The 22,486-nt window shown below is 55.7% G+C and overlaps 1 protein-coding gene across 3 annotated transcripts; it reads left to right on the top strand.

Annotated features, from left to right (window-relative positions):
• Window positions 1–439: 439 nt before the first annotated feature.
• On the top strand, window positions 440–11,612 carry Rhpn1 (rhophilin Rho GTPase binding protein 1). Of its 3 annotated transcripts, none has more exons than XM_021184027.2 (15): window positions 440–669; window positions 4,340–4,455; window positions 5,159–5,287; window positions 5,410–5,485; window positions 6,188–6,265; window positions 6,632–6,756; window positions 6,843–7,009; window positions 7,165–7,358; window positions 7,745–7,901; window positions 7,982–8,089; window positions 8,415–8,609; window positions 9,123–9,199; window positions 9,341–9,487; window positions 9,572–9,733; window positions 10,174–11,612. In XM_021184027.2, the coding sequence occupies exons 1-15, from the start codon at window positions 589–591 to the stop codon at window positions 10,345–10,347; spliced, it is 1,986 nt and encodes a 661-aa protein (XP_021039686.1). In that variant the 5' UTR covers window positions 440–588; the 3' UTR covers window positions 10,348–11,612. The 3 variants fall into 3 exon arrangements, with proteins under 3 accessions (XP_021039686.1, XP_021039685.1, XP_021039687.1); XM_021184026.3 differs by having other exon boundaries at window positions 7,979–8,089; XM_021184028.3 differs by having other exon boundaries at window positions 7,979–8,089; window positions 10,113–10,248.
• The last annotated feature ends 10,874 nt before the right edge of the window (window positions 11,613–22,486 follow it).

Genomic DNA, 22,486 nt, shown 5'->3' with positions numbered 1-22,486 from the left:
ACAAATGCATAACCAGGTCCCGGAGGCGAGGTTTCTGGGGGCGGTTCTGGAAGCAAGGGGACCGAAGCGGCGCTTTGCCTCTTAGTGCCGGGAAGAAAGCAGGCATTGTTTTAGAATCAGCACAAGCACTTGAAAAACCCCATTGTAAACATTTTTGGAGCAGTCCTGGAGGGTCCCGTTGCCGGGGTGACGAGATAAAGCCTTGAAGTCCCTGCAGAGGCTGCAGCGGCTCTTGGTCGCCGCCCCCAGTTCTGCTTGTCTTTTCCTAACTTTCCCCGCACGCCTAACATCTAGCGTGGCGCATGCGTACCCTGATCGGCGAGCGGCCCTGGTTGCTAAGAGTTACCAGATCCCTTACCTGGAGCCCGCCTTTCTCTCACTCTGGTTGGTAGTAGTTTCTATCCATCGGAGCAGCTCTCACCTCTGATTGGACAACATCAAGTTTTGCAGGCGGGGCCCGCGCTCTGCCGCACCGGTCAGCCGGACCCTCCAGGAGGGGGACAGTCGGAGCAGCGCGGCTGATCCTCCCTGGAGCGCGAGGAACCTGCTGCTCGCAGCCTCTCGGGGTCAGCGTCCGAGCGAGCAGCGATGATCCTTGAGGAGAGGCCAGATGGCCAGGGCACTGGCGAGGACAGCTCTCTGCCGCAGGACGGCGGCAGCATCCGCAAGGTGGGGGCTGAGCAGGGGTATGGGTCTTCAGCCTCCTGCCCCGCGCTGTGCAGTGCGGCCTTCCCGGCCTTTCCTTCCTGGGACCCGCTCCCCTGAAAGCCAGCTGGGGAAACTGAGGCCCCCAAGGAGAGACCAGAGCCGGTGTTCCAGCCTGATGGGAATAACACTGGAGCATTCACGGTCTAGATGGTTCCCCTGAAGCTAGAGAACCCCTTGGTTCTCAGAACCAAGAAGTTGGTTCTGATGGGTGACAACCCCCACTCCCTCACCTCCACCACCAAGCACGTGTTTTTTCTGACGTCTAGAAAGCCTCCTTCTCTAACAGTGTCTTCTGCGTGCCCATCTGTAGGAGCCATTGTCCATTAGTTGTTAGATTGTGACAGCAGACAGCAAAAACCTTGGGAACTTCACGGGAAAGCCTGACTACTTTTCCCCAACATACATCCCCTCGAAAGCTCCTGAGTCTGGAGATGAGGGTGCCTGGGCTTCCAGGAACACAGGGGTGAAGTGAAAACTAGTTTGCTCTTTGCCTAAGGGATATTATGTTAACCTTCTCTGCTTCTCCAGTCTGGGTATTTCCTAGGGGTCAGTGAGTGTTTGGGTTTCTTAGTATGTGTGTAGGCTCTGGGGTACTCCTGCCCATCCCCAGGGGCTGCTAAGCAGAAGCTGCTGTCACAACACTCTCCGGGGTGTTCCCATGGCCCTTTGCCCACCTTCCTTCCTGGTGTCAGATTGTACTTTGTTGCTGGCTGATCCTATCCAGTGTGTGTGTGTGTGTGTGTGTGTGTGTGTGTGTGTGTGTGTGTGTGTGTGTATCAGGTCTCCTGGAGGAGAGGGGGGAGAGGAAGAGGAAGAGAGGAAGGCACTGAAACTTGGACAGATCCCTCAAGGGCTCCATCCTAACCAGGCATGCCTGATACCACAGTGACGAGCTCGAACTGGGGAGGGATTAGATTGGGGAGAGGGAAGGAGGGAGGGAGGGAGGGAGGGAGGGAGGGAGGGAGACAGAGTCAGCCTGCAACATGTTCTCCAGGAACTCTTCTTCCTAGGGTGGCCATGCCTTTCAGGTGCCCTGTGGAGGGAGGTGCATGTTGCATTGGTCAGCCTCCCTGTGGATAGTGTGGGACTGAGCTGACTCAGTAAGAGAAGCTTGGGAAGGCTTAGGATTGCTCTGTTCCTTCTTTCTATTCCCAGTCCTGTGTGGGGATAACTGTGCCCCCCACCTCCCCACCTTTTGCTAATCCTTGAGGACCAGCCCAGTACAGGTCACTGGGTCTTTGAGTGGGAGGTTTTGTTTCTCCGACCCCCATGCCTTTCCTCCCTGGTCATGGCCAGGCCCTGTTCTGGTTTGGTCACTGCTGCTGCGATGTCTGTACTGATGGCAAGTTCTCCCAGAGTTAGACAGGAGTAGCCACCATGGAGGTCAGCCATGGTTAGCTGGCCTTTGTTTCCAGAGGGTGGGGAGATCGTACAGCGGATAGAGAGAGATGGTTACTTAGCACCTGTAACTGCCCTGCTGGGCACTTCCCTCAGCCCAGTGTGGAAAACTGGGTGTGGGCTATCAGCTTCCAGAATCCATGCAGCCCAGCTTATCTTGCCTTTCCACCAAAACAGGTTAGGAAGCTGGCTTGGCCTCCATACGTGAACCAAGGTTAAGAAGGGCAAGAACAGGCCCAGGGTCTGGGGCTGGTGAAACCTCAGAGTGGCTGGCTGCTGCAGCTCCCTAGCAGGTGGGGGAGGGACTGGGGCTATCGGCCATCAATAAGCTTAGAACCTTGTAGTAGGGTCTTGGGGGAAAGATGTTTGCCGTTTTCTTAGTAGCTTTGAAGACAGGAGACTGTTGTGGCCTCAGTTTCCCTCCTGCACAGGCAGGGGTGGGCCCTGAGAAGGAGTCAGTACAATGTGGCTCCACTCTATCCCTATGCTATCTTGTGCCAGCTATCCAGAGAGCGAGTCACCTATCTGTGGTCACCCAAGGATGACTTAATGGCCTCCTTCTTTCAGAGTGAGCCCAGGTGCCACTTCTGTGGGCACTTCTTCAGTGACATGAAAGATGGCTTCATGGTAACCCTGGGGCCACAGTCTAAGTGATTGCCTCCAGGAGCTCCATCCATGCCAAGGCGTAAGTGCAAGATCCTGAGGCTGTCCTTTGCATAACAATAAGCCACACTTTGAATGCATGGCCAGGATCAGCTCTGCCAGGATTTACACACACACACACCATTCTGTGTCGCTTGGACTAGAGCCTTTCAGTTTCTGTGACCTCCTCCCTCATATGTGATCACTAGTGAGGGTGTTCCCCAGGGAAAAGAGCCATCAGCAAAATCTTTACCACAAAGTCTTAGGCCGGTCGGTTAACCCGGGCAGGGCAAGAATGCTGCGCTGCGTGGCTTGGAGGACCTCAGGCTGTGTGCAGCATCACCGATTCCCCACTCCTTGGCAGCTCTGGGAGGAAGCCCTGTAGGCTGTAGCTGAGCCTGTAGTTGGAGAGAGGGGACATCACAGATGACACAGGTCACTGATCTCGCATTACCCAGGAGGAGCTCTCATCCAACTGGAGCTGCCAAAGGGACACTGGAACCCAATACTTTGTTCACTGTGTCACAGACCAGGTACCCACTTCCTGGGCAGCACCATCTCATGGCCCATCACTGCACGGCTCTCAGTGCCTGTGGCCACGCTACTTCAAAAGCCTTGTGGGCAGAGCCCCGGAGACAAGACTCCAGGGCTAAATAGGCTGGGTCCTTTCAAGGAGGTTCGTCCTGCGCTTTGGTAGTAGCTCTCTGGAAAGGTGGTCAGAGCCCAAGGCAAATTGTACAACATGCTGAGTTGATCTGGTGAGTCCCCAGAGCATAAGACATTGATTTCAGCAAGGACAATTAGAAAGGGCTTCTTATGGGGAACTACAACATATTTTATTTTATTTTATTTTATTTTATGTGCATTTGTGTTTTGCCTGCATGTATGTCTGTGTGAGGGTGTCGGATCCCCTGGAACTGGAGTTATAGCTTTGGGCTGCCATATGGATGCTAGGAATTGAACTTGGGTCCTCTGGAAGAGCAACCTGTGGTCTTAACCGCTGAGCCATCTCTCCATCCCCTTATTTTAATTTTTAAAAGATTTTATTTTTAATTATGTGTATATTGTTTACATGTCTGTGTGTGATTATTTACGTATGAGTACAGGTGTCCTTAGAGGCCAGAGGTGTTGGATTCCCCCATCAGAAGTAGAATTACAGATAATTATGAGCCACCTGACATGGTTGCTGGGAACCGAACTTGGGTCTTCTGCAAGAGCAGTCTGGGCTCTTACCCACTGAGCCATCTCTCAAGAGCTGGGTCCAGAACTCCATTACATCATATTTTAAACCTTGGATCTATGAAGTACCCAGTGTTAGGAGAGTGGGTTATTTGGAGAGGCCTCTTGATGTATGGGCCAATTCGCTGGTTGGGATGAGTCTGAGCCTACGTTATCTGTGAAGCATTGAGGAGAGGCACCTCACCCCTGTTCCCCAGCCAGGCCTGCCTAGGCCCCTCCCTGTGACACTAGCTCGAGATCCAGCCCACAGTGCCTATTTCTTCCCCCTAAGACAGACCCAGGTCCTCTGAACTTGGCGAGGGTTATGCTGATGGGGGCACTGTGGGCATAACAACTTGCATCCTCCATGCAGGGCTATGACTCCTTTGTGCAAAACCAGCCTGGCCAGCTGCAGAGTCACAGGGCTCGGCTCCACCAGCAGATCAGCAAGGAGCTCCGGATGCGGACGGGTGCTGAAAACCTCTACAGGTGAGCAGCTGCTGCCGCATGGCCCTGGACAGGGTGGCGATCCTGTTATTAGTCAGAAAGAGGGACACATGGGCAGACAGCCATGACCCAGCTGCTGTTCCAGTCCCAGTAGCCACACTATACAGTTCACCATTAGCCTAGACCCTCACAGACAGACTAGGCCCATTCCTACCTCTGGGCCTCCCCAGATATGCTTGGCCAGAGGACCAAAAGCCTCTTTAGGAGGCCCAACAGTATCTGGTAAACCTCAGAGGCTGCTCAGAAGAGACTGTGTGTGACTGGGCACTCAAAGGTTGGAGACCTTGCAAGTGATGGATCATCCGACCCAGGCTACTTTCTCTGAGCACAGCAGCATTCTGTACACACTCATGTCCCCACAGTCTTTGCAACCCACACTATACAGGAGCCCCAGGCCTACACCCCCTCAGCATCCTCCTCCCTCTCATCAGAGACCTCCATGTCCAGGTGGAATCATAGTGGCACTGGAGAATGAACTCTTTAAGCAGAAGCATCCTAGAAGGGAGGGCACCTCCGAGCCAGCCCTGCTCCCACCCTTACTCCAGCAAGGGGAGCTAGCCCTGGCAGCACCCACCCCTTCAGATAGACTCTGAAGCTTGGGGGTGGGGCAGGAGAGCTTCAGTGATTCTGGGTCACTGGAGCTGCCTCAGGCCTGGCTCTTCTCTCCTTCCCCGGCCCCTCCCAGAGCCACCAGCAACACCTGGGTCCGAGAGACAGTCGCACTGGAGCTGAGCTACGTCAACTCCAACCTGCAGCTCCTGAAAGAGGAGCTGGCAGAGCTGAGCACCAGCGTAGATGTGGACCAGCCAGAGGGGTATGAGATGCGCCGGGGCGGGGCGCGCAGACATGTGTGGAGGGTGCAGCCGGGCGGCGGGAACCTCAGGATAAAGGGGCCGCTGTGGGTAGCCGGTCTAGAGCCCATTCTTCTGGTTCTAGCGAAGGGATTACTATTCCCATGATCCCCCTGGGCCTGAAGGAAACCAAGGAGTTGGACTGGGCCACACCGCTGAAGGTAAGTGCTGGCCTGTGAACTTTGAGGGGCGTGGCCCTGAAGTGGGCTGGGGGCGGGGCTTAGATGCTTCCTAATCTAGCCATCTCCTTGAACAAATGAGGAAGCTGAGGCACAGTGAGGAGGAAGAAGAACCATAAGGGGAACTGAACCTGCTCTCCTGCTACCTTCTGGTCCCCACGTAAGGGTTATGTGAGGGATTGGATTGAGGCCCTGCCCCAGAATAGCTATGAAGGGGCCTCACCATTCTGACATCCCCAGTCCAACCACCAAGTTCTAGGATCCCCTGCCTCAAGGATGTCACCCATGTGGTACCTACTCTTTGAGAACAGCTGGCTCCTGAGTGACCTGGAGGGGGTTCAGATTCCAGAGCAGGCCATGATCCTTCATCCAGGGCCTGTAGGGGCTCTCAGGAAAGAGACATGACCTCATGATTTTGCATCTGAGTCTACAAGGTGGCAGATGAGAAGAATATGTGTAAAGATGATACCATAAGAACCCCCGTCCCAGTTCTGTCTTAGGAACCCAAGCCCTGGGAACCAGAACACCAGCATCCACCAATATTCAGCAGCCCCCCCAGGTCTTCAGCCCTTCTCCTTGGCCCCAAGTACAAAGTCAGCCTGCTCTACCACACCCCCTCCCATCCCCAGAGCAGGCTGCCAGGGATGGAGTGCCCCCCAAGGGCAATACCCGTTCTTCCTTCAGGAGCTGATCTCTGAGCACTTTGGAGAGGATGGTACCTCCTTTGAGACAGAGATCCAGGAACTAGAAGACCTACGGCAGGTGGGTGGGCTGCTCCCCGTCTGGTTGCTCCAGAGACAGACAGAAGAGGAAGGTGGGAGAGAAGGTTGGATCCCGGTGTAGAGATTCACATGGATTCCCTACATGGTGGGAGGAAATCCAGGAGATAGCCAGTGTTCGTGGAAGGACCTGGGACTAACAGCTGACTCTGTTCCAGCTGTGCTCTGTTGCTCTTAGAAGGAGCAGTGCATGGCCCCTCCTCGGGGCCCTACGTGACCTCTTGTGCCAGACTGCCTTCAAAGTCCCCAGGATGTCAAGTGCTCCTTGGAAATGATACCCAGGGATTTCCTAGGGTGGCATGGTGATGGTGGGTCTTGGAACTGGGCCCACCCGGACTCTCCCTTCTAGGCCACGAGGACTCCCAGCAGAGACGAGGCGGGCCTGGATCTGCTCGCAGCCTACTATAGCCAGCTCTGTTTCCTGGACGCACGTTTCTTCAGTCCCTCCAGGAGCCCAGGGCTGCTCTTCCACTGGTAGGGGCTAGCAACAGAGGCAGAGGCCCAGGGATGGGAGGCCAGGTCAATATGGGAACTGTACCCATCCTGACACCATGCCGCAGGTACGACTCGCTCACGGGGGTCCCGGCACAGCAGCGGGCTCTGGCCTTCGAGAAGGGCAGTGTACTGTTTAACATTGGGGCACTCCACACGCAGATCGGAGCACGGCAGGATTGCTCCTGCACCGAGGGCACCAACCACGCTGCTGAGGCTTTCCAGAGGGCTGCTGGTGAGGGCTGTAGACCATAAATAAGAAGGGTGTAGCACCCAGCTCTGTGGCAGGAAGTAGTGTTGGTGGACATGGCCTCCCTGTGTGAAGTTCTGAAGGTCGTCTTGGTGGGCATGGGGAATCCCTGCCCGCATGAGCACTGTATCCATCCTCAGGGGCCTTCAGACTCCTGAGGGAGAACTTCTCCCACGCGCCAAGCCCAGACATGAGTGCTGCCTCTCTCTCCATGCTGGAGCAGCTCATGATTGCCCAGGCACAGGAATGCATCTTCAAGGGCCTTTTACTGCCAGCCTCTGCCACACCTGACATCTGTCCAGATCAACTGCAGCTCGCCCAGGAAGCTGCCCAGGTGAGGGCAAGGAGCCCTGCCCAGAAGCCCGATTTGGTGGCCACTCAAAGAGTGAAGAGCAGAGCTCAGGAGGACAGGGACAAGGTTGGGATGGAGCCGGGTCAGGGAAGGATGGGTAGCCACAGAAGAGGCACCTGCATCTAGTGCTCTGTGTCACTCACTAAAGCCAGTTGCTGTCCCAGTTTTTCTTAAGGTCCTGAGAATAGGAACCGAGCCCCCAGATGCCCAGGTCTGGCTCAGCTTGGAGTCTAGGGAGAGGCTGCTGGAATGTGGGGGAGAGTAGATGGAGATTAAGCCTAGGGTGCAGAGGCAGTGGCCTTGTCTCTTGAGCTCCAATGGGCTGAAGGAAAGAGAGTTTCCATTTGTACCTTCATGCCTGTTGGCAGGTGGCAACTGAATATGGGCTTGTGCACCGGGTCATGGCCCAGCCACCTGTCCGAGACTACCTGCCTGCCTCCTGGACTAACCTGGCGCACGTCAAGGCTGAGCACTTCTGCGCCCTGGCCCACTATCACGCAGCCATGGCCCTCTGCGAAAGCCACCGTGAGTGTGTCCCTCCTCGTGCCTGTGTGGACCCTCAGAGGCTCCCTACTCAGGCTCATGGACTCTCTGACCCCTAGCAGCAGCCAAGGGTGAACTCGCAAGGCAGGAGCACGTCTTCCAGCCCTCCACTCCCCATGAGCCCCTGGGCCCCACACTGCCGCAGCACCCAGAAGACCGCAGGAAGCTTGGTGAGACATCGCAGGCAGGGCCCTGGGCTAACCACGGTGTGGCCCCGACAGCCACTCAGCAGCTGACATCCCTGGGTTGGTGGGAACTGCTGAGATGAGGGTTGTTAAACTGGGCAGCTGGGGACAGCTCTTTCTTCCCTTGCTCGACTGTTGGGCCTGGCAGGACTTTACCAATCTGGTCAACACCATCCAACCCTGTGGCTCATTCCACTTCCTAATGCATTCTGAGACAGGGTCTGGAACCCCGCCTGGAAGGGGCCAGCTTGCATGCATGGTGCGTGCGTGCGTGCGTGCGTGTGTGTGACAGTGCCATGCCTGTGCACAGCCAAGGCCCACCTGAAGCGTGCCATCCTGGGCCAGGAGGAGGCGCTGCGGCTTCACACCTTGTGCAGAGTCCTGCGCAAGGTGGACCTGCTGCAGGTTGTGGTGACTCAGGCACTGCGGCGCTCCCTGGCCAAGTACTCACAGCTCGAGCGCGAGGATGACTTCTTCGAGGCTACGGAGGCCCCGGACATCCAACGTGAGCATCTAGGGCCCCTCGGGATGAGTCTGCCAGTCAGAGGGCCAAGCTGAGCCCCCGCAGCTACAGCTGAGAGGCAGTCAGCAAGCCGGGTGTGGTAGCATGTGTCTATAGATCCCAGCCTAGCACTAGGGACCCCGAATCAGGAGGACAGAGTTGAAGGACAGCCTCACACAGTGAAGCCCTCTTTGGGTGGGTGGGAGGCAGGCTGTGTTGAGGAGTGGAGACTGTGAGGATATCAGCCCAGCATCCCCTGCCACTTCCTTCCCCACTTGACTCTTGCCTTGCAAGAGGGGACAGAGGCACGGTGCCATCTGGGGCTTCCAAGTACATTCCTGGGAACCTCTTCGTATATTCAGGGAAATAGTGCAGTCCCAGCTGTCAGTAGGGACAACCCTCTCGGGCCACACACTCCTCTGAGCTGAGCCAAATCCCACGGGTGGAACGCTGGTTCTGGGAGGGCCAAGGGCCTGGGGTTCGGCTCCAATCCTCCTTTTCCTCCTACCTGGTCAGCCAAGACTCACCAGACCCCAGAGGTGAGGATGCCTAGCCTGTCGCAGGTGAAGGTGACTGACTTCTTCCATCGGCTGGTGAGCAGGCCAGTTCCCCAACCTGTCCCTCTTCCCTTCGGCCCCACCCCTGTTTCTGCTCCAAGGTGTGTGGGCTAAGATGGGGGTCAGTGGCTCTGTGACTGCCACCCAGCCAGCCCTCCACCACTTGTCTCCTCCCAGGGACCCTTGTCCGTGTTTTCAACGAAGAACCGATGGCAGTTGGTAGGGCCGGTGCACATGACTCGAGGAGAGGGAGGCTTCGGGTTCACGCTGCGCGGAGACTCTCCGGTCCTCATCGCTGCTGTCGTCCCTGGGGGTCAGGCTGAGGTAAAGGCCCTCTAGCCCCGGGTGCTGGAATCCTAGAGGACCGCTAGATACTGCCACCGCCTCACTGATCCACATTCTCCGCAGTCCGCTGGCCTGAAGGAGGGTGACTACATCGTGTCTGTGAACGGGCAGCCATGCAAGTGGTGGAAGCACCTGGAGGTGGTGACGCAGCTGAGGAGCATGGGCGAGGAAGGCGTGAGCCTGCAGGTCGTGTCCTTGCTGCCCAGCCCTGAGCCACGTGGCACAGTAAGCGCTTGGCCTAGAAAAAGCTCCCCAACCCTCAGTCCTACCCAGCCCTGGTTGTCCCCAACCCTGCCCCCGGGTCCTCAGAGAGAAGGTAGCTAGGTAGCCTTCAGTAGGAGTGGCTTTCTGGGCAATGGTCACCTCTGATTGTGCCTCCATAATGTGGCTATTGTCCTACTCCAGATGAAGCCCCCAGACCACCTTGGTGGGGTTTTTGTCCCCAGAGTAGACCAGGCTATCCCAGAGGTCACATCTGTCCAGCATGGCCACTCCAGGGTTGGGTGGCAAGCAACAAACAAGGAGCCTCGCATGGCCACTTCAAATGCCCCTAACATGCCCCTAACACACCTATGGCTCCTAGAAGGCTCTAATCTTTTCTCAGGGTGGCCACAGATAGGGCAGGCAGTGATGGCTGACATCATCCATCTCTGTCCTGGCTGCAGGGACCCCGACGGGCAGCACTGCTGTGGAACCAGAGAGAGTGTGGTTTTGAGACACCGATGCCCACACGTACCCGCCCCTGGCCCATCCTTGGCTGGAGCCGCAAGAATAAACAAGGCAAGACTGGAAGCCACCCTGACCCCTGCACCAACAGGAACTGTGTCACCTGCCCCTGAGCTGGACACCCCGTATCCCTGTGTGCTCAGGATGGCTGTGGGGGCCATACTCCTATGTACATCACCCTGGAACCAGCTCCAACTAGCCAGGTGTGCCTAGTGGGGTCTGTCCTCTACTCTTGGGGACTATCAGGCTGCCCCCATCTTGCTTAGAGATGTCTATTAAAAATGCTGGTCAGATGAGGTGAGTCTGAGTCAGGTACTGAAGCCCCGATCACTTTACCCCACCAGAGAGATGTCTCGGTGTAGTCCAGATGTAGTGTCCCTCTGCAGAGGGCAGCAGAGCTGGGGCCATCCTCCCGCAGCAGGCCCCTTGGCCCCTGCCATGCCTCATCTACTCTGCGGATGCCTGGCTCTATCCTCACATCCAGTTGCTCTGGGCATGTACCCTGACGGGCTCCACCCTGATTCTGCCTGGTTCCTAGTAGCCCTTCTGGTCACCAGCCTCCCTTGCTGGTTAGTCAGCTCTTCTGTGTGTAAGATCTCAGCAAAGACATTTTTATCTCCAGTCCCTTCATGCTTCCCCAACTTTCAGACCATCCTGTTGCCCATTCTACCTGCTCCCACGCAGGTCCTGACAGGTTCCCCAGAAGGGTGGGCTCAGGACCCGGACTCCAGAGGGACAGGGTGGGGGCGCCACATGAAACGCAGTCCTGAGCTATGCATGGCTGAAGCCATGAAGATGCTCTCCCTCAAAGGTTCCGCATGGAAACAGAAAGGCTGTATGTATCTCCGTAGTAGAGAATGCAAGAAACCCTGGCCTCAGTCCCCGAACTACAAAGAAAACAAATTAGATGGAGAACTTGCTCTCTGCAACCACCAGGGGGCGGCTGTCACCCATTCATGCAGCCCAAGGAGGCTGCAGCTCTTCCAACCCCCAGGATTCTAAGAACCTGAGAACAGCCCAGGAAAGAGAAGCAAGCGGCCAGGCCAGCTCCGTAGTCAGCAACCCACCCACGCCCTTTCATCCTCAAACCCCTGCCCAGGGACTCCCAGGAGAAAGCACCCAAGTCCATGCTCCAGGTCTGCCTACACAGTCCAGGGCTCTGCCGGCCATCACCCTGGCCAGACATCCGCGTCCAGGGCCAGCCGGTGAGTGGAGTGAGTCCTGAAGATGCAGCCTTCTTCTGAAATAGGAGAGGCACCCACCCAGGGGATCCACTCACCTGCCCTTCCAGGACAATCTCCAGCTCAGCAGAATGGGCAAGGCTGCTCAGGCTCTGCAAAACTTGCTAATTTTATTAATAAAACTGTGTGTCAAGGAAGCCATTACATGATAATCAGGAATGACAGGGGGGCAGACCTTGTGGAGGACAGTAAGCGTGGGACACACACATGCATGCACACACACACACACACATCTTGGGTGATCTGTCGAGATGACGCCTGGAGCTGCCCCTCACCTGCACAGTGAGTGGCTAGGCTACCAGGGCCTGTCTGTACCCTCTCTGCTAATCTTTCCATGCTGCCTTCGCTCCTGGGCCCTTGCTAACTGAGCTCTCTGCCTTAACTCTCAAGTACCTGGCTCAAAAGTTTCCCCATTTCAGGGACCTCTCTTAAGGCCCTTCCTGTGCTGTGGAGACTTCTCCCAGAAGGAGGACAGAGGTCCTTGACTCAGGCCCAGCTGTCAAGGTGAGAAAGCTCCCAAGACCAGGTAGAGTCTAGAATTCCATCTGAGCTAGGACTGAGTGACCAGGGAAGCCCTACTTAGCCCTCTGTGTGAACTTTTTTAGACGGGAAAATGGGTGTATGTAACGCATGCTGGAGGGTTCTGGCCCTGATCTTAACACACACTGCTACCCTAATGGGCCGGCTGATGGGTACTCCACCGAGAATATGAGCAATCCTAGTTCTGGCCCATTTACCCTGGCATATCTCTCCCTACCACCCCACCCCACACAGTTCCCCAAACCTTCTGACCTAGCTGGCATCTTCTCAGCCTTTAGAGTCAATGTCCCCACCTTGGGCTGCTTTTGCTTGGCCACACCCCTGCTCAGAACTGCAGCCTCTGGCTTGTAGATCACAGGTGGACCCTGGGGTCATGAACAAGGATAGGGCCAACTGGTTAGTGAGGGCTCCGAGTACCTGCAGAGGACATGAGACATATGTCACACATGTGCTGCCTGAGAGGGAAGAACAGGGACCGGCCTGTCTCCTCACAGCCAATGAGGAGCCAGGGTCCAGAACCATCAGGGAGATCACAAGGCTCGTAGAAGTGGGGTGGGTGCCTGTGCACACCGGCCACACATACAACCCAAGTCAGCTCACACCACGGAGGGCTGCTTCATTTTCAGAGTGGCTCCCTGGGCAGAAGGCTGAGACGTGCGTATGCTGTGATTCCTTTCTGCTTTGCCAACAAAATCTGCCGAGAGGGGAAAAGGCAAACTCTGTTTTGCTTGAATCAGCAGTGAGAGGCCCGGAGATTAATGTGGGAGAGGGAGGCGCAGAAGAGAGAGTGGGGGTGGAGATGGAGTGAGGGCGGGGTGCACGTGGAGTGGGGGGCTGGTGATGGATAGTCAAATAGAGATGGCCAGGTGGAAGGACCCTGCTACCTGCCTCAACCTCAGGGGCCTCAGGGCTACCCCGTCTTCTAGGCCCCTCCTTTCACATGTGTGCTTTGGATCTGAGGCCCAGCCCAGAGCCTCCGCCTACCACGCGCACCCCCCATGCCCATCAATATTTTATTTTGTTCATTGTTCCCACTGGCCAGGGATTTGTGAGTTCAGTTTGCAGACATGGGAGAAATCCGTGCACCAAAGCTCCCAGGCCAGGGAGGTGGGTCCCTGAACTCCTGTCATCCCTGAGTAAATTTAACACTACACGGTTGGGCTGTCCAAGGAAGAGGGGTGAAGATGCAAGCCAGACATGTGTCCTGCCTGATGGGGCACCTAAGTCAGGAGCCCACAGTAGGGGGGTTCTGGCTGGGTACTGGCTCAAGTGGGGAGAGGCAACTGATATAGGACAGATAACAGGAGTGAGCTACTCAGAGCTGTAGCCCAAGGGGAGAAAATGATGGCCAAGCCAGAACAAGGCACAGAGTTACAGAGGTTTTGCTGCCTGTGCCTCCATTTCTCAGAATAAGAAAGAGAGGGTGAAGACCTGCGGCTGCCCTGGGAGGAGCTAGATTAGTCCAGATCACACTAGCCTGGCTAGAAAGCCTGTTGGCTTTCGGAAAGCCACTGCCAGAGAACAGCCATCACACCGTGACCTGCCACGGCTCTCCACCAAGAGCACAGAACCCACAACTCTGGTGGGCAGGGCAACAAAACTCTCTAGACAGTGGGGGTCCAGGACCCTGGCTCCCTCAGGGGTAGAAAGGTTCTTGGCCCTGTTCCAAGAGCAGAGAACGCTAGACAGGCCCAGCAAGGGCTCTGCTCTGACTCAAGAAAAGATGCACTGTACCCATATAGGCCACTGAGACTCCAGTCCCAGCTATGTATGTCCTGTGGCTCTTCCCTCAGCTCTGAGGAGGTGAGTGGGCTGTGGCCACAGCCCAGCCCCTCACCCACAACCAATGTCCTCAGCATGCTGCTCTCATGTGTCAGGTAGGACAGAGAGGCCCCAACCCTGGTCCTATCCACTCATGAGACCCGAGTCCCATTCTCCCCTGCAGGCTGTGGAAGTGATCTCCCCACACACCTGCCGCGAGGCCCCAGAATTGTTCTGCTAGGCACACACACCCTTCACTCTCCCCTTCTGTATCCCCAACTTCACAACCCTCACATTCCCCTCTCTTCTCTCTCCTCCTCCCCCTCTTCTCTTTCCCCAACAGCTTTTCACCCCATCTCCATCCCCACCAACACAGGTCGGCTCCACCGCCCAACCTCCGTCGTCCCATTCAACCACGGCTTATGTCAAAATCACTTCTGTGCAGCCATCACTGAAGTCCCCTGCCTCCGCCACAGTGCTAATTCATTTCTGTCAATCTAACACAGGTTAGAGTCACCCTGGGGGAAAGGGACCTTCAAGGGGGAGTCAGATGGGCCCGTGGGCAAGTCTGTGGAGCATTTTCTTCGTTGATGATTGGTGTGGGAAGGCCCAGTTCACTGTGGGTGGTGTCATCCCTGAGCAGGTGGTCCTGGGAAGTATAAGAAAGCAAGCTGAGCAGGCCATGTAGAGCAAACCATGAAGCATCAGTCTTCCTCCCTGGCTCCTGTCTGCCCGACCTTACCCACTATCCCTGGCATCAACACCTCTGTGTATCACCATCTTCTTCACCATCTCTGATACTTAAGTGTCCAGTCTGGGCCTAGGCAACCATGATGCTGTGACTCCAGGAAATGGGATAGCATTAGGAATGGCGGGCAGCTCTCGTGGATCTCTTGGTGCTGGCATTCGAGTGGACATCAAGGTAATAAGGTAGATGCTGAGTGGATTCTTTGGCTGGACAGAAAGGCCAGAGTCACCTGAAGCCCAAGTGTCACCTGTAGAGAATAACACTAGGACAATCTAGGAACCCTAGGGTGGAGTCTGGGAGCATCTAGAAAAGAAAGTCAAGGTGGGCTGGAAAATGGGGAGACAGCTCTGGCGGGCCCAGGCTGGCCCAGCTGCTGACGGCACGACTGAAATAGCAGCCCCCCCTGTTGTGGGAATCCAGACTGGACTGTGGACTGTAGGCTGGGGCTGTGGGGGAGCTGAGCAAGAGGCCTCACAAATCCGAGGTCCCATCCTTCATGAAGGGGTCTCTGCCTCAGCTCTCCTCACGATGGTGTCTCAGGGCTTGCCTGTCATCCCAGAAGCCCTAGGAGGCCTGTGGCCAAGGCCTACCCGACAGAGAGGGTCTACAGCAGCCTGGGCTGGCTACTGTTCTGTGTGTCCACCTTGGGGTGGCCCAGGCTCCATGCCCATGCATAATGCAGTATTTACCTGGGGGGTGATTGGCAGCTGCTCTGACTTCCCCTCCCCCCGCAGCCCCAGACGTTGAGCCAGACGTGCATTAAGGCGGGGAGTGACTTATCGAGCTGTCAGGGGGAGCGTTTTAAGACAGAATTATAGGGGAGAGGAAAAAGATTTTTACCAAATTAATGAAAAATCAATCTGGCCTCAAAAATCCATTAGCCTTCATAATGTGCCTGTTCCAGGCTGAGCTGCACAGTCCAATATCGGCTGTTAAATACCGCAGTGGCTCCCCCGCGGCCCACCATTCATTATAAGCGGGCAGTGTTTACTTCTGAGAGTGACACCTGCCCCTGTTGTCAGCCCAGAGTTCCTGGCTCCATGACCCCCACGAGGCCCCAGGCCTGGACCCCCATCCGGGAAGTGAGCCATTGGCTCCCTGACACACAGCCAGATGAGCAGGACCAGCCTGGGAAACCGCAGGGTGATAGGGCAGACCTCCATGAATGGTAGTTAGGCAGACTGAGGTGGGTTGCTGGTGGCAAACAGTGAAAGTACCCATGAGGACATGGTGACCATGGGATGACGTCACCATGGAGGTTAAGTGACCACGGAGTGAGGTGATCATGAGGTGAACTGAGTGACCACTGAGCAAGGTGACTGTTATAAGGATGAAGTGATCGTGAGGTGACCATGGTGTGCAGTGACGCTGAGGAAAGATGACCACTAAGGTGACTATGAGAGTGGTCATAGCAACATCACCAGGTCCATGGTACCTGTCAGGATGTTGCCGTGCAAAGACAGAGTGGGTGATGGGGCCAAGGCTGGTGGTCACTAGCTAGTAGCTGTCATAACAACGCTGTAAGCTGTTAGTGGGAGAAGGACAGTGGACCATAAAGGTGGACCATACCCAGAGGATGGCTAGGCACCTTGAGGAACTGGGCAGCTCTCACTGAGGAGTCAAACTACCTACAGAAGCAGGTGCTTTTCCTGTCCCTTGCTGTGCAAACAGGAGAACAGTTGGGACCCAGGACCTCATACCTAGGCCATATGATAGGTGGGTAATCCAGGGAGGCCAGCAAGAGGGCTGTGGAAGCTAGGAAGGTCCAGGGTGGCTGAGGGAGGAGCCTAAAACAGCCAAAGGGTAGGCTAAGGAAGCCTAGGAAGGTTGGGTGTGGCAGGGAGGCCAAAGAGGCATAGGACAAGCTTGGTCAGAGGTCAGAGGCCAATGGACCTGTTCAACAGGAGGTCTAAGGAGGCCCACAGACATGCTTGCCTGGGGTGGGGTGGGGGCTCACACTTTGAGCCACCTGCTGGGCCAGGCTGCAAATGGATGTCTGAGATCGCTCTGTGCCCTATATCAGGTAGGAACATGGCCAAGAGACTGGATGGATTTTCTCATTAAATTGACAAAACCCTCCTTTCCCTCTCTATGGAATACTGTCTTGAGACGCTCGCTGCCCTCCTAACAGCAGCCCTGGGACCCTAGAAGAAAGGCAGAGCAGACAGCTATATTGGTTTCCTTAGGGGTCCCCCTTGGGCATGGCCTTGGGCAAGGTGGCATTTCTGGGGAAAACTCATGGTGACAAAACTTACCTGACATTCAGTGTCCCTCGGGAGCCATGCAGGGCACCCATACCCAAGCCCTGCTCCTCACGGTCCCCTTGACTGACTCTGCTCTGGCAGAGGTCACGTGGCCTCCTGACCATCCTGTGTGACTAGATTGACATTCCAGAAAACCCAGCTCCCAAAGCTGCCAAAGGAATTGTCTGGTTTCTTTTCTCACTCCATCACTTTACCACAGAGTCCCAAGTGTGGGAGATGTATCATGCGGTGTCAACTCCCTGGCGGGGCTTAGTCCTGGCTCCTGCCCCAAAACGCGGGTGGGTTGGTAATAGCTTATCAGGAGAACCCAGCCACCTGCTGCTCACTCCTCACCAAGTGCCCCCTGGAGCCAGACTGCCTGCCAAGGTCTTTTAGATTAAATCCCAATTCATTAGTGGTGGAGGTTGAGTGGGAAGTGTGGGCAGCTCAAGGCCCTATCTGCAGTCTAGAGAGACTCCACAGGCTGCCAGACCCCACCGAGGAAACCAGCTTCCCACTACTGATCTGTGGCCATGCACATCAGCTGCAAGTCATGCAGACAGACAGACAGACAGACAGACAGACAGACAGACAGAGGGCTGGGGTAGCCCCACCTGAGCATGGGCCCATTCTGAAGGTTCTCCAGGGCCAGTAGCAGAATTCAAGTCGCCATCAATGAAGTTCCTCACTTGTGGCACTTCTGCTGTCCTGCCTGTCAGGGTCTCCCCTTGCATCTCCCTCATATGCCTGTCTTCAGAGTTCAAGAGGACACGTAGGGACCCCTGACCCCCTCTCTATGCTCTCTATGCCTGTGCCTGCCTCCCTCTCTGGCCCCTGAATCTCATACTGCCTGTGGTTCTCCTCCCACCCCTCACTAGCATCACGGTCTCTACAGGAGTGTCTGTATCCTGGGGCACCCAAGGCCAATCAATTAGCAAGGCAACCACAGCCTGGTTGCTAGGGATGGAGCTGAGGGCCAGGTATCCTCTGTGTAGGTGCCCTTTGGAGCAGTAGCTTAAGCACTGGGAAACATCACACACTCATGATGAAGAAACAGTCCTGCTCCCATGACTGAGTCTGAATGGGCTAACAGCCCCCAAGAGCCCAATCCAGCCTGTGTCTATTGGATCAATAGCCAGGCACATCCTGTGCATAGCGGATCTGCTGACCCAGGCTGGGCCTGTTCCCTCCTGCTCTCCTCATCAATAGCAGATCATCCGGACCCCTGCTGGTCTCAGCCCCTTGGGGAGAGGCAATGCTGACTAGTGCTGACCTGGCCCCATAGCCATACCAGGGCGCCATCCTGACATAGAGGCCAGACAATTGGTTGGTGGCATCCAGGCGTCCCCATTTTGCGGTCTCCTCTGAGGACCCAGGTCCATTGAGGTGAACTCATGAAGAGAGTGTAGGACTTGCAGCAGTTCTACTCCCAGAACTCTCGTACAGAACCTAGGGCACTGACCTGCCTCAGAGACTTTGCCCGTCAGGTGTCATGGCTAGGATGACTTCCCAGGTTGCAGGACTGGATCCTGTTGCCGGGAAACTAGATGCCTGAGGGTCTGGTGGGGAGGCAGTTCCAATGGAGATGTCCAGAAACCTCCTACTTCAGCAACATCTGGCCTCTATATCCTTACCAGCAGTGGTCAGGGCAAAACAGACCCAAGCCAAAAGAGCGCAAATTCAAAGTATAAACCTTTGTGCTTTATAACGCATATGATCTCGGCTCACTTGACCCAAGTCTTTGCTCACTATGGAGGAGCTGGGTCCAGTGGTTCCCTTGGCAAACACTCCATCCTGATAGACCAGGGAGTAACAGGGACATCCCATGGACAAAGACAGCACCTGCCACTGGGTCCAAAGTGGGAAAGAAGAGGATTTTTGAAGAATGCTTAGGAATTCCCCAGGTGGTTTGCAAAGGCTTTAGTATCGCTGGTGTGGGTGCGTGGGAAGGGGAAGAGGCTAGGCAGGCAGTTCACCTAATGCAGAAGAGGATCTATGGACAAAAAGTCACCTGGCTGTTGCAGGGAAGTGGTTAGAGGGTCAGAGGAGAGGTGCCTGGAACTCTGATCTATTTCACAAGTCCTGGGCTCCTGTTTTAGCACCCCAAAGAGGCTCAGAGACCTTCCAGGATCACACAGCATACGGAATCCAGCCAGGTTTGACCCTTTTACCTCCTGGAAACATTCAGGGCAGTTGGTGGCATCTGCATGAAGGTGGCCCCCACCCTCCTGCCACCAGCATTTATCCCCTGTCCCATAGCTGTTCCTGTCATGAGCGGGGGGGGGGGGACTCTGTGCCCTCTACCTTGGAGAGACTATAGGTTGTCTCCTGTGTTCCCCGCCTCATGACTGGCTTGTAGGGTCTAGGAGTTGCCTGTTCTTAGAACGGAGCTTTCTGAATATTCTTAAAGAGGAGGATCAATCAATTACCCCAGAGCAAGGCCGTTGTCTTCTGACCAGGACAAGCAGCGTCATATACCTCAGAAGAGCCTCCTGGCCGATCAATGGCGAGTGAGCAGCCCTCTATATCCTCTGGGCTGGCGGCGCCCGTCTTGGCCTCAGTGGCAGCCTGCCCTCTGCCCCTGCCAGGTCAGCATCCTTGGCTCAGTGTTCTGGGGGAGCCTGGAGATGCAGCCATCCAGGGCAGGAAGAACAAGATGGCTCCTTTAACTCAGCCACGATCCCTGCCACATCAGCGCCCTGTCTTCTGCCACCACCTTCCAGGGATCCTAGGGCACCATGAAGGTTGGTGACAGCAGTGTCCCAGTGATCCTGCTGGCCTGGTCTGTTCCCTCCCACCTGGTGGTGTTTTTAGGCTCTTTTACATACTGGGTACATGCAAGGGAAACAGGGACTACATCCCACAGTGCCACCATGAAGTGCCCTTCCCACAGGTGGACTGTCCCCCATGCCCAACCTGCTTATTCCCTTGTAAGTGGCTCTCTGAGTGACAATGACATGTCCCCCTGTCCCCCTAGCCCTGGTCTGCCCACAAGACTCCTAAGTCAGGCCTGAGATGGTTCCTCTCCATTGAACTACACAGAGCATTTGCAGAAACCTCCCGGGCAGTCCCTGGCTTCTTATTCGTCTGTTATTCCTCCTTTTAGCAGTGAATGGGGCCCAGGGCTCACACTTGCTGCCTGGGCCCAGCAACCTCCATCATCATCTCTTTAACTTCTAGGGCCCTCGGATGGGCAGCCAGGCCCCACCCAAGCTCAGGAAATATAGTCAGACAACTACCTCAGATCCTGCCCAGACAGGCTGGAACTGGACCTCCACAGCCTATTAGAAAATACTCCAAAGTTCCCTCTCAGCCATTTTCAGCAAAGGTGTGTGACGCTCAGCGTGGTGCTGCTAAGGCCATCTCCACTGTTGCCTCCAGCTTCCCAGTTTCCTATGCTGGTCCTCTGACACACGGATGGCATCTCCCTAGCTGGACAGCCCCTTCTCCTGCATCTCCTCTAGAGCCTCCTGACAGTGGGACCCCCAGAATATCCCCCAGTAGTTCTCAGCAGCGTGTATCCCTGAGGCTCTGGGGATAAGTGTCTCTCACACAGCAGGGCAGAGGAGCCCTCATCTAGGAGGATAGGAGCTAAGAGAGGCCAAAGTGAAGCTGGAGAGCAGAGGCGAGGCTCCGGAGGAAGCTCGGGGGAGGTGAGAGAGGGAGAGCAGAAGCGCTGTGTCCAGCATAGATTGATGTCTCTGGCGGCCGGCAGCCCAGAATGTTTTTAATGGTCCCTAAAGCCCTGGGTCAGCCAGCGCTGAGCTCAGCACTTGCTTTGGCCAGTCAGTAGGGCGTGAGCCACTGGAAGCCCACCTCAGGCCCCAACCCCCACCCAATTGTCTCTGTCCATGCAGGGGATCCAGGAAATGCCCCCAGGAACCACAGAAATGGACACGGCCCTCTCCTGGTCTTCCTTAGACCCACGTAATGACTCCTGAGTTTGGGACTGGGAATCTCCCATCCTTGGAGCCTTTCTGGGGCAGGCATGGAGAGGTAGCGTCCACTGAATTCCACCCCATTTGTCACAGGCCCATTAGGTGCTGACAGCTACTTCCCATCTGCCCAGTCAGGACAGGCCAGCCTCCCCATCCCCCAGCAAGGCCCCCTCCTCTCCAGTGCCCATCCATCATGGGTTCTCCACCTTGCTCTGTGCTGGGAGCTTCTGAGGCAGCTTTCCCACAGGGGAAGCCAGGGCCTGGAGGGAGTTGGTTCTTTATTCTGAAGCAGGGACAGTAGCTTGCAGGCTTACAGCATGCGCCACCAATCTGACCTGGAAGGAGACCACAACCTATGGGCAACTGCCTGTGTCACCAGCGGCCTTTCTAATGAGTGGGCCTCCCACACCTCACAGCCCATCCAGGGAGCTCTGGGCCGCTGCTTTCCTAAGGCTTAGACACAGGACGCGGGAGGACAGCTGAGTACAGCTGGTTGCCGGTGCCGGGAGACAAAACAGCAGGCCACACTGCAGAGAGCAGAGCAGTGCTCTGGGCTACGGCCCGTGCCACTCCAAATAAGCAGCACCCTTAGTTACTTTCCTGTTGCTGTGATAAAACACCACATCCAAGGCAACGTAAGAAAGACAGTTAATGTGCTGGGCGGTGGTGGGTGGCACACACCGTTAATCCCAGCCCTGGGAAGGCAGAGGCAGGCAAATCTCTGTGAGTTCAGAGCCAGAGTTCTGGTCTACAGAGTGAGTTCCAGGTCAGCTAAGGCTACACAAAGAAATCCTGCCGCAAACAAGCAAGCACTTCATCTGAGGCATATGGTTGCGGAGGGTTAGCGGCAGAACAAAACCCTGGCGGCATGAGCAGCTGAGGATCGCGCCTTGATCCGTAAGTTGCAGGCAGAGAAAGAGATGATGGGAATGGTATGAGTCTTTTGAAACCTCAAAACCTGTCCCCAGTGACACACCTCCTCCAACAAGGCCACACCTCCTAATTCAACTATAGGAGCCTTATGGAGGCTATTCTCATTCAAACCACCACAAGGTTTCTCCATGGAAAACACAGGGGCCATAGTTACCTGAGGGCACTGAGCATGCTAGGATTCTTCATGAATCTGAGTCCTACTTCAGAAAGGGGGGTGACCAGCACAGGTTGGATAGGTCTACTCTCCACACTAGGGTCTTCAGAAAACATAGACACTCCAAGACATATGTTTATATAGCAGTGAACCCTTTGTCAGCTAAACATATCTCAAGTAACATCGGGGGGGGGGGGGGAGAAGGAAGGAGGGAGATTCACCTAGGCTGGGGTGGTTCTGCCATTTCCCTTTGTGCTTCTGCCTTAGGAGAGCACACGCCTGCCTCAGAGCACACTCACTGAGGGAGAAAGGTGCATTTGCCTTCCCACAGGGGTGTGTGAAGGCTGAGAGACTCCCAGCGATGTCCCTGTTCTCCGACCTCCTTCCATATTTCAGTTTCCCACTTTCCCAGGCCCACCCCCCACCGCCTGGATTAATTTGGGAAGGACAATGTTTATATTAACCGTTCATTTATCGATGTCTGCTTGCTGGGTCAATGGCCAAATTTATTGTCTCACAAGATGGGCCGTATCGAGCCAAACAGCCTCCTCCCTCCCTCCCTCCGACAGCCTAGGGTGGAGAGACATTGTCAATATGAAGTCCACTGACCTTGGGCCTACTAGTCTCTGCTGGGAACTGGGGAAGGAGTGAGTGGAGATGGCAGTAGGATCACCCCTGCATACACAGACCCACT

Source organism: Mus caroli, unplaced genomic scaffold (assembly GCF_978045245.1).
Source record: "Mus caroli unplaced genomic scaffold, Mus_caroli_1 scaffold_16, whole genome shotgun sequence".
NCBI classification, from domain to species: domain Eukaryota; kingdom Metazoa; phylum Chordata; class Mammalia; order Rodentia; family Muridae; genus Mus; species Mus caroli.
Note: the sequence above shows the minus strand (reverse complement) of the source record. Positions and strands in the feature narration are given on the sequence as shown.

Bases quoted from the DNA above. Each gene is read 5' to 3' on its own strand.
- Rhpn1 (XM_021184026.3), top strand. From the start codon at position 589: ATGATCCTTGAGGAGAGGCCAGATGGCCAGGGCACTGGCGAGGACAGC. The intron at 7,359-7,744 runs GTGAGGGCAAGG...GCCTGTTGGCAG, and splicing joins TCGCCCAGGAAGCTGCCCAG to GTGGCAACTGAATATGGGCT. The intron at 8,610-9,122 runs GTGAGCATCTAG...CTACCTGGTCAG, and splicing joins GGAGGCCCCGGACATCCAAC to CCAAGACTCACCAGACCCCA.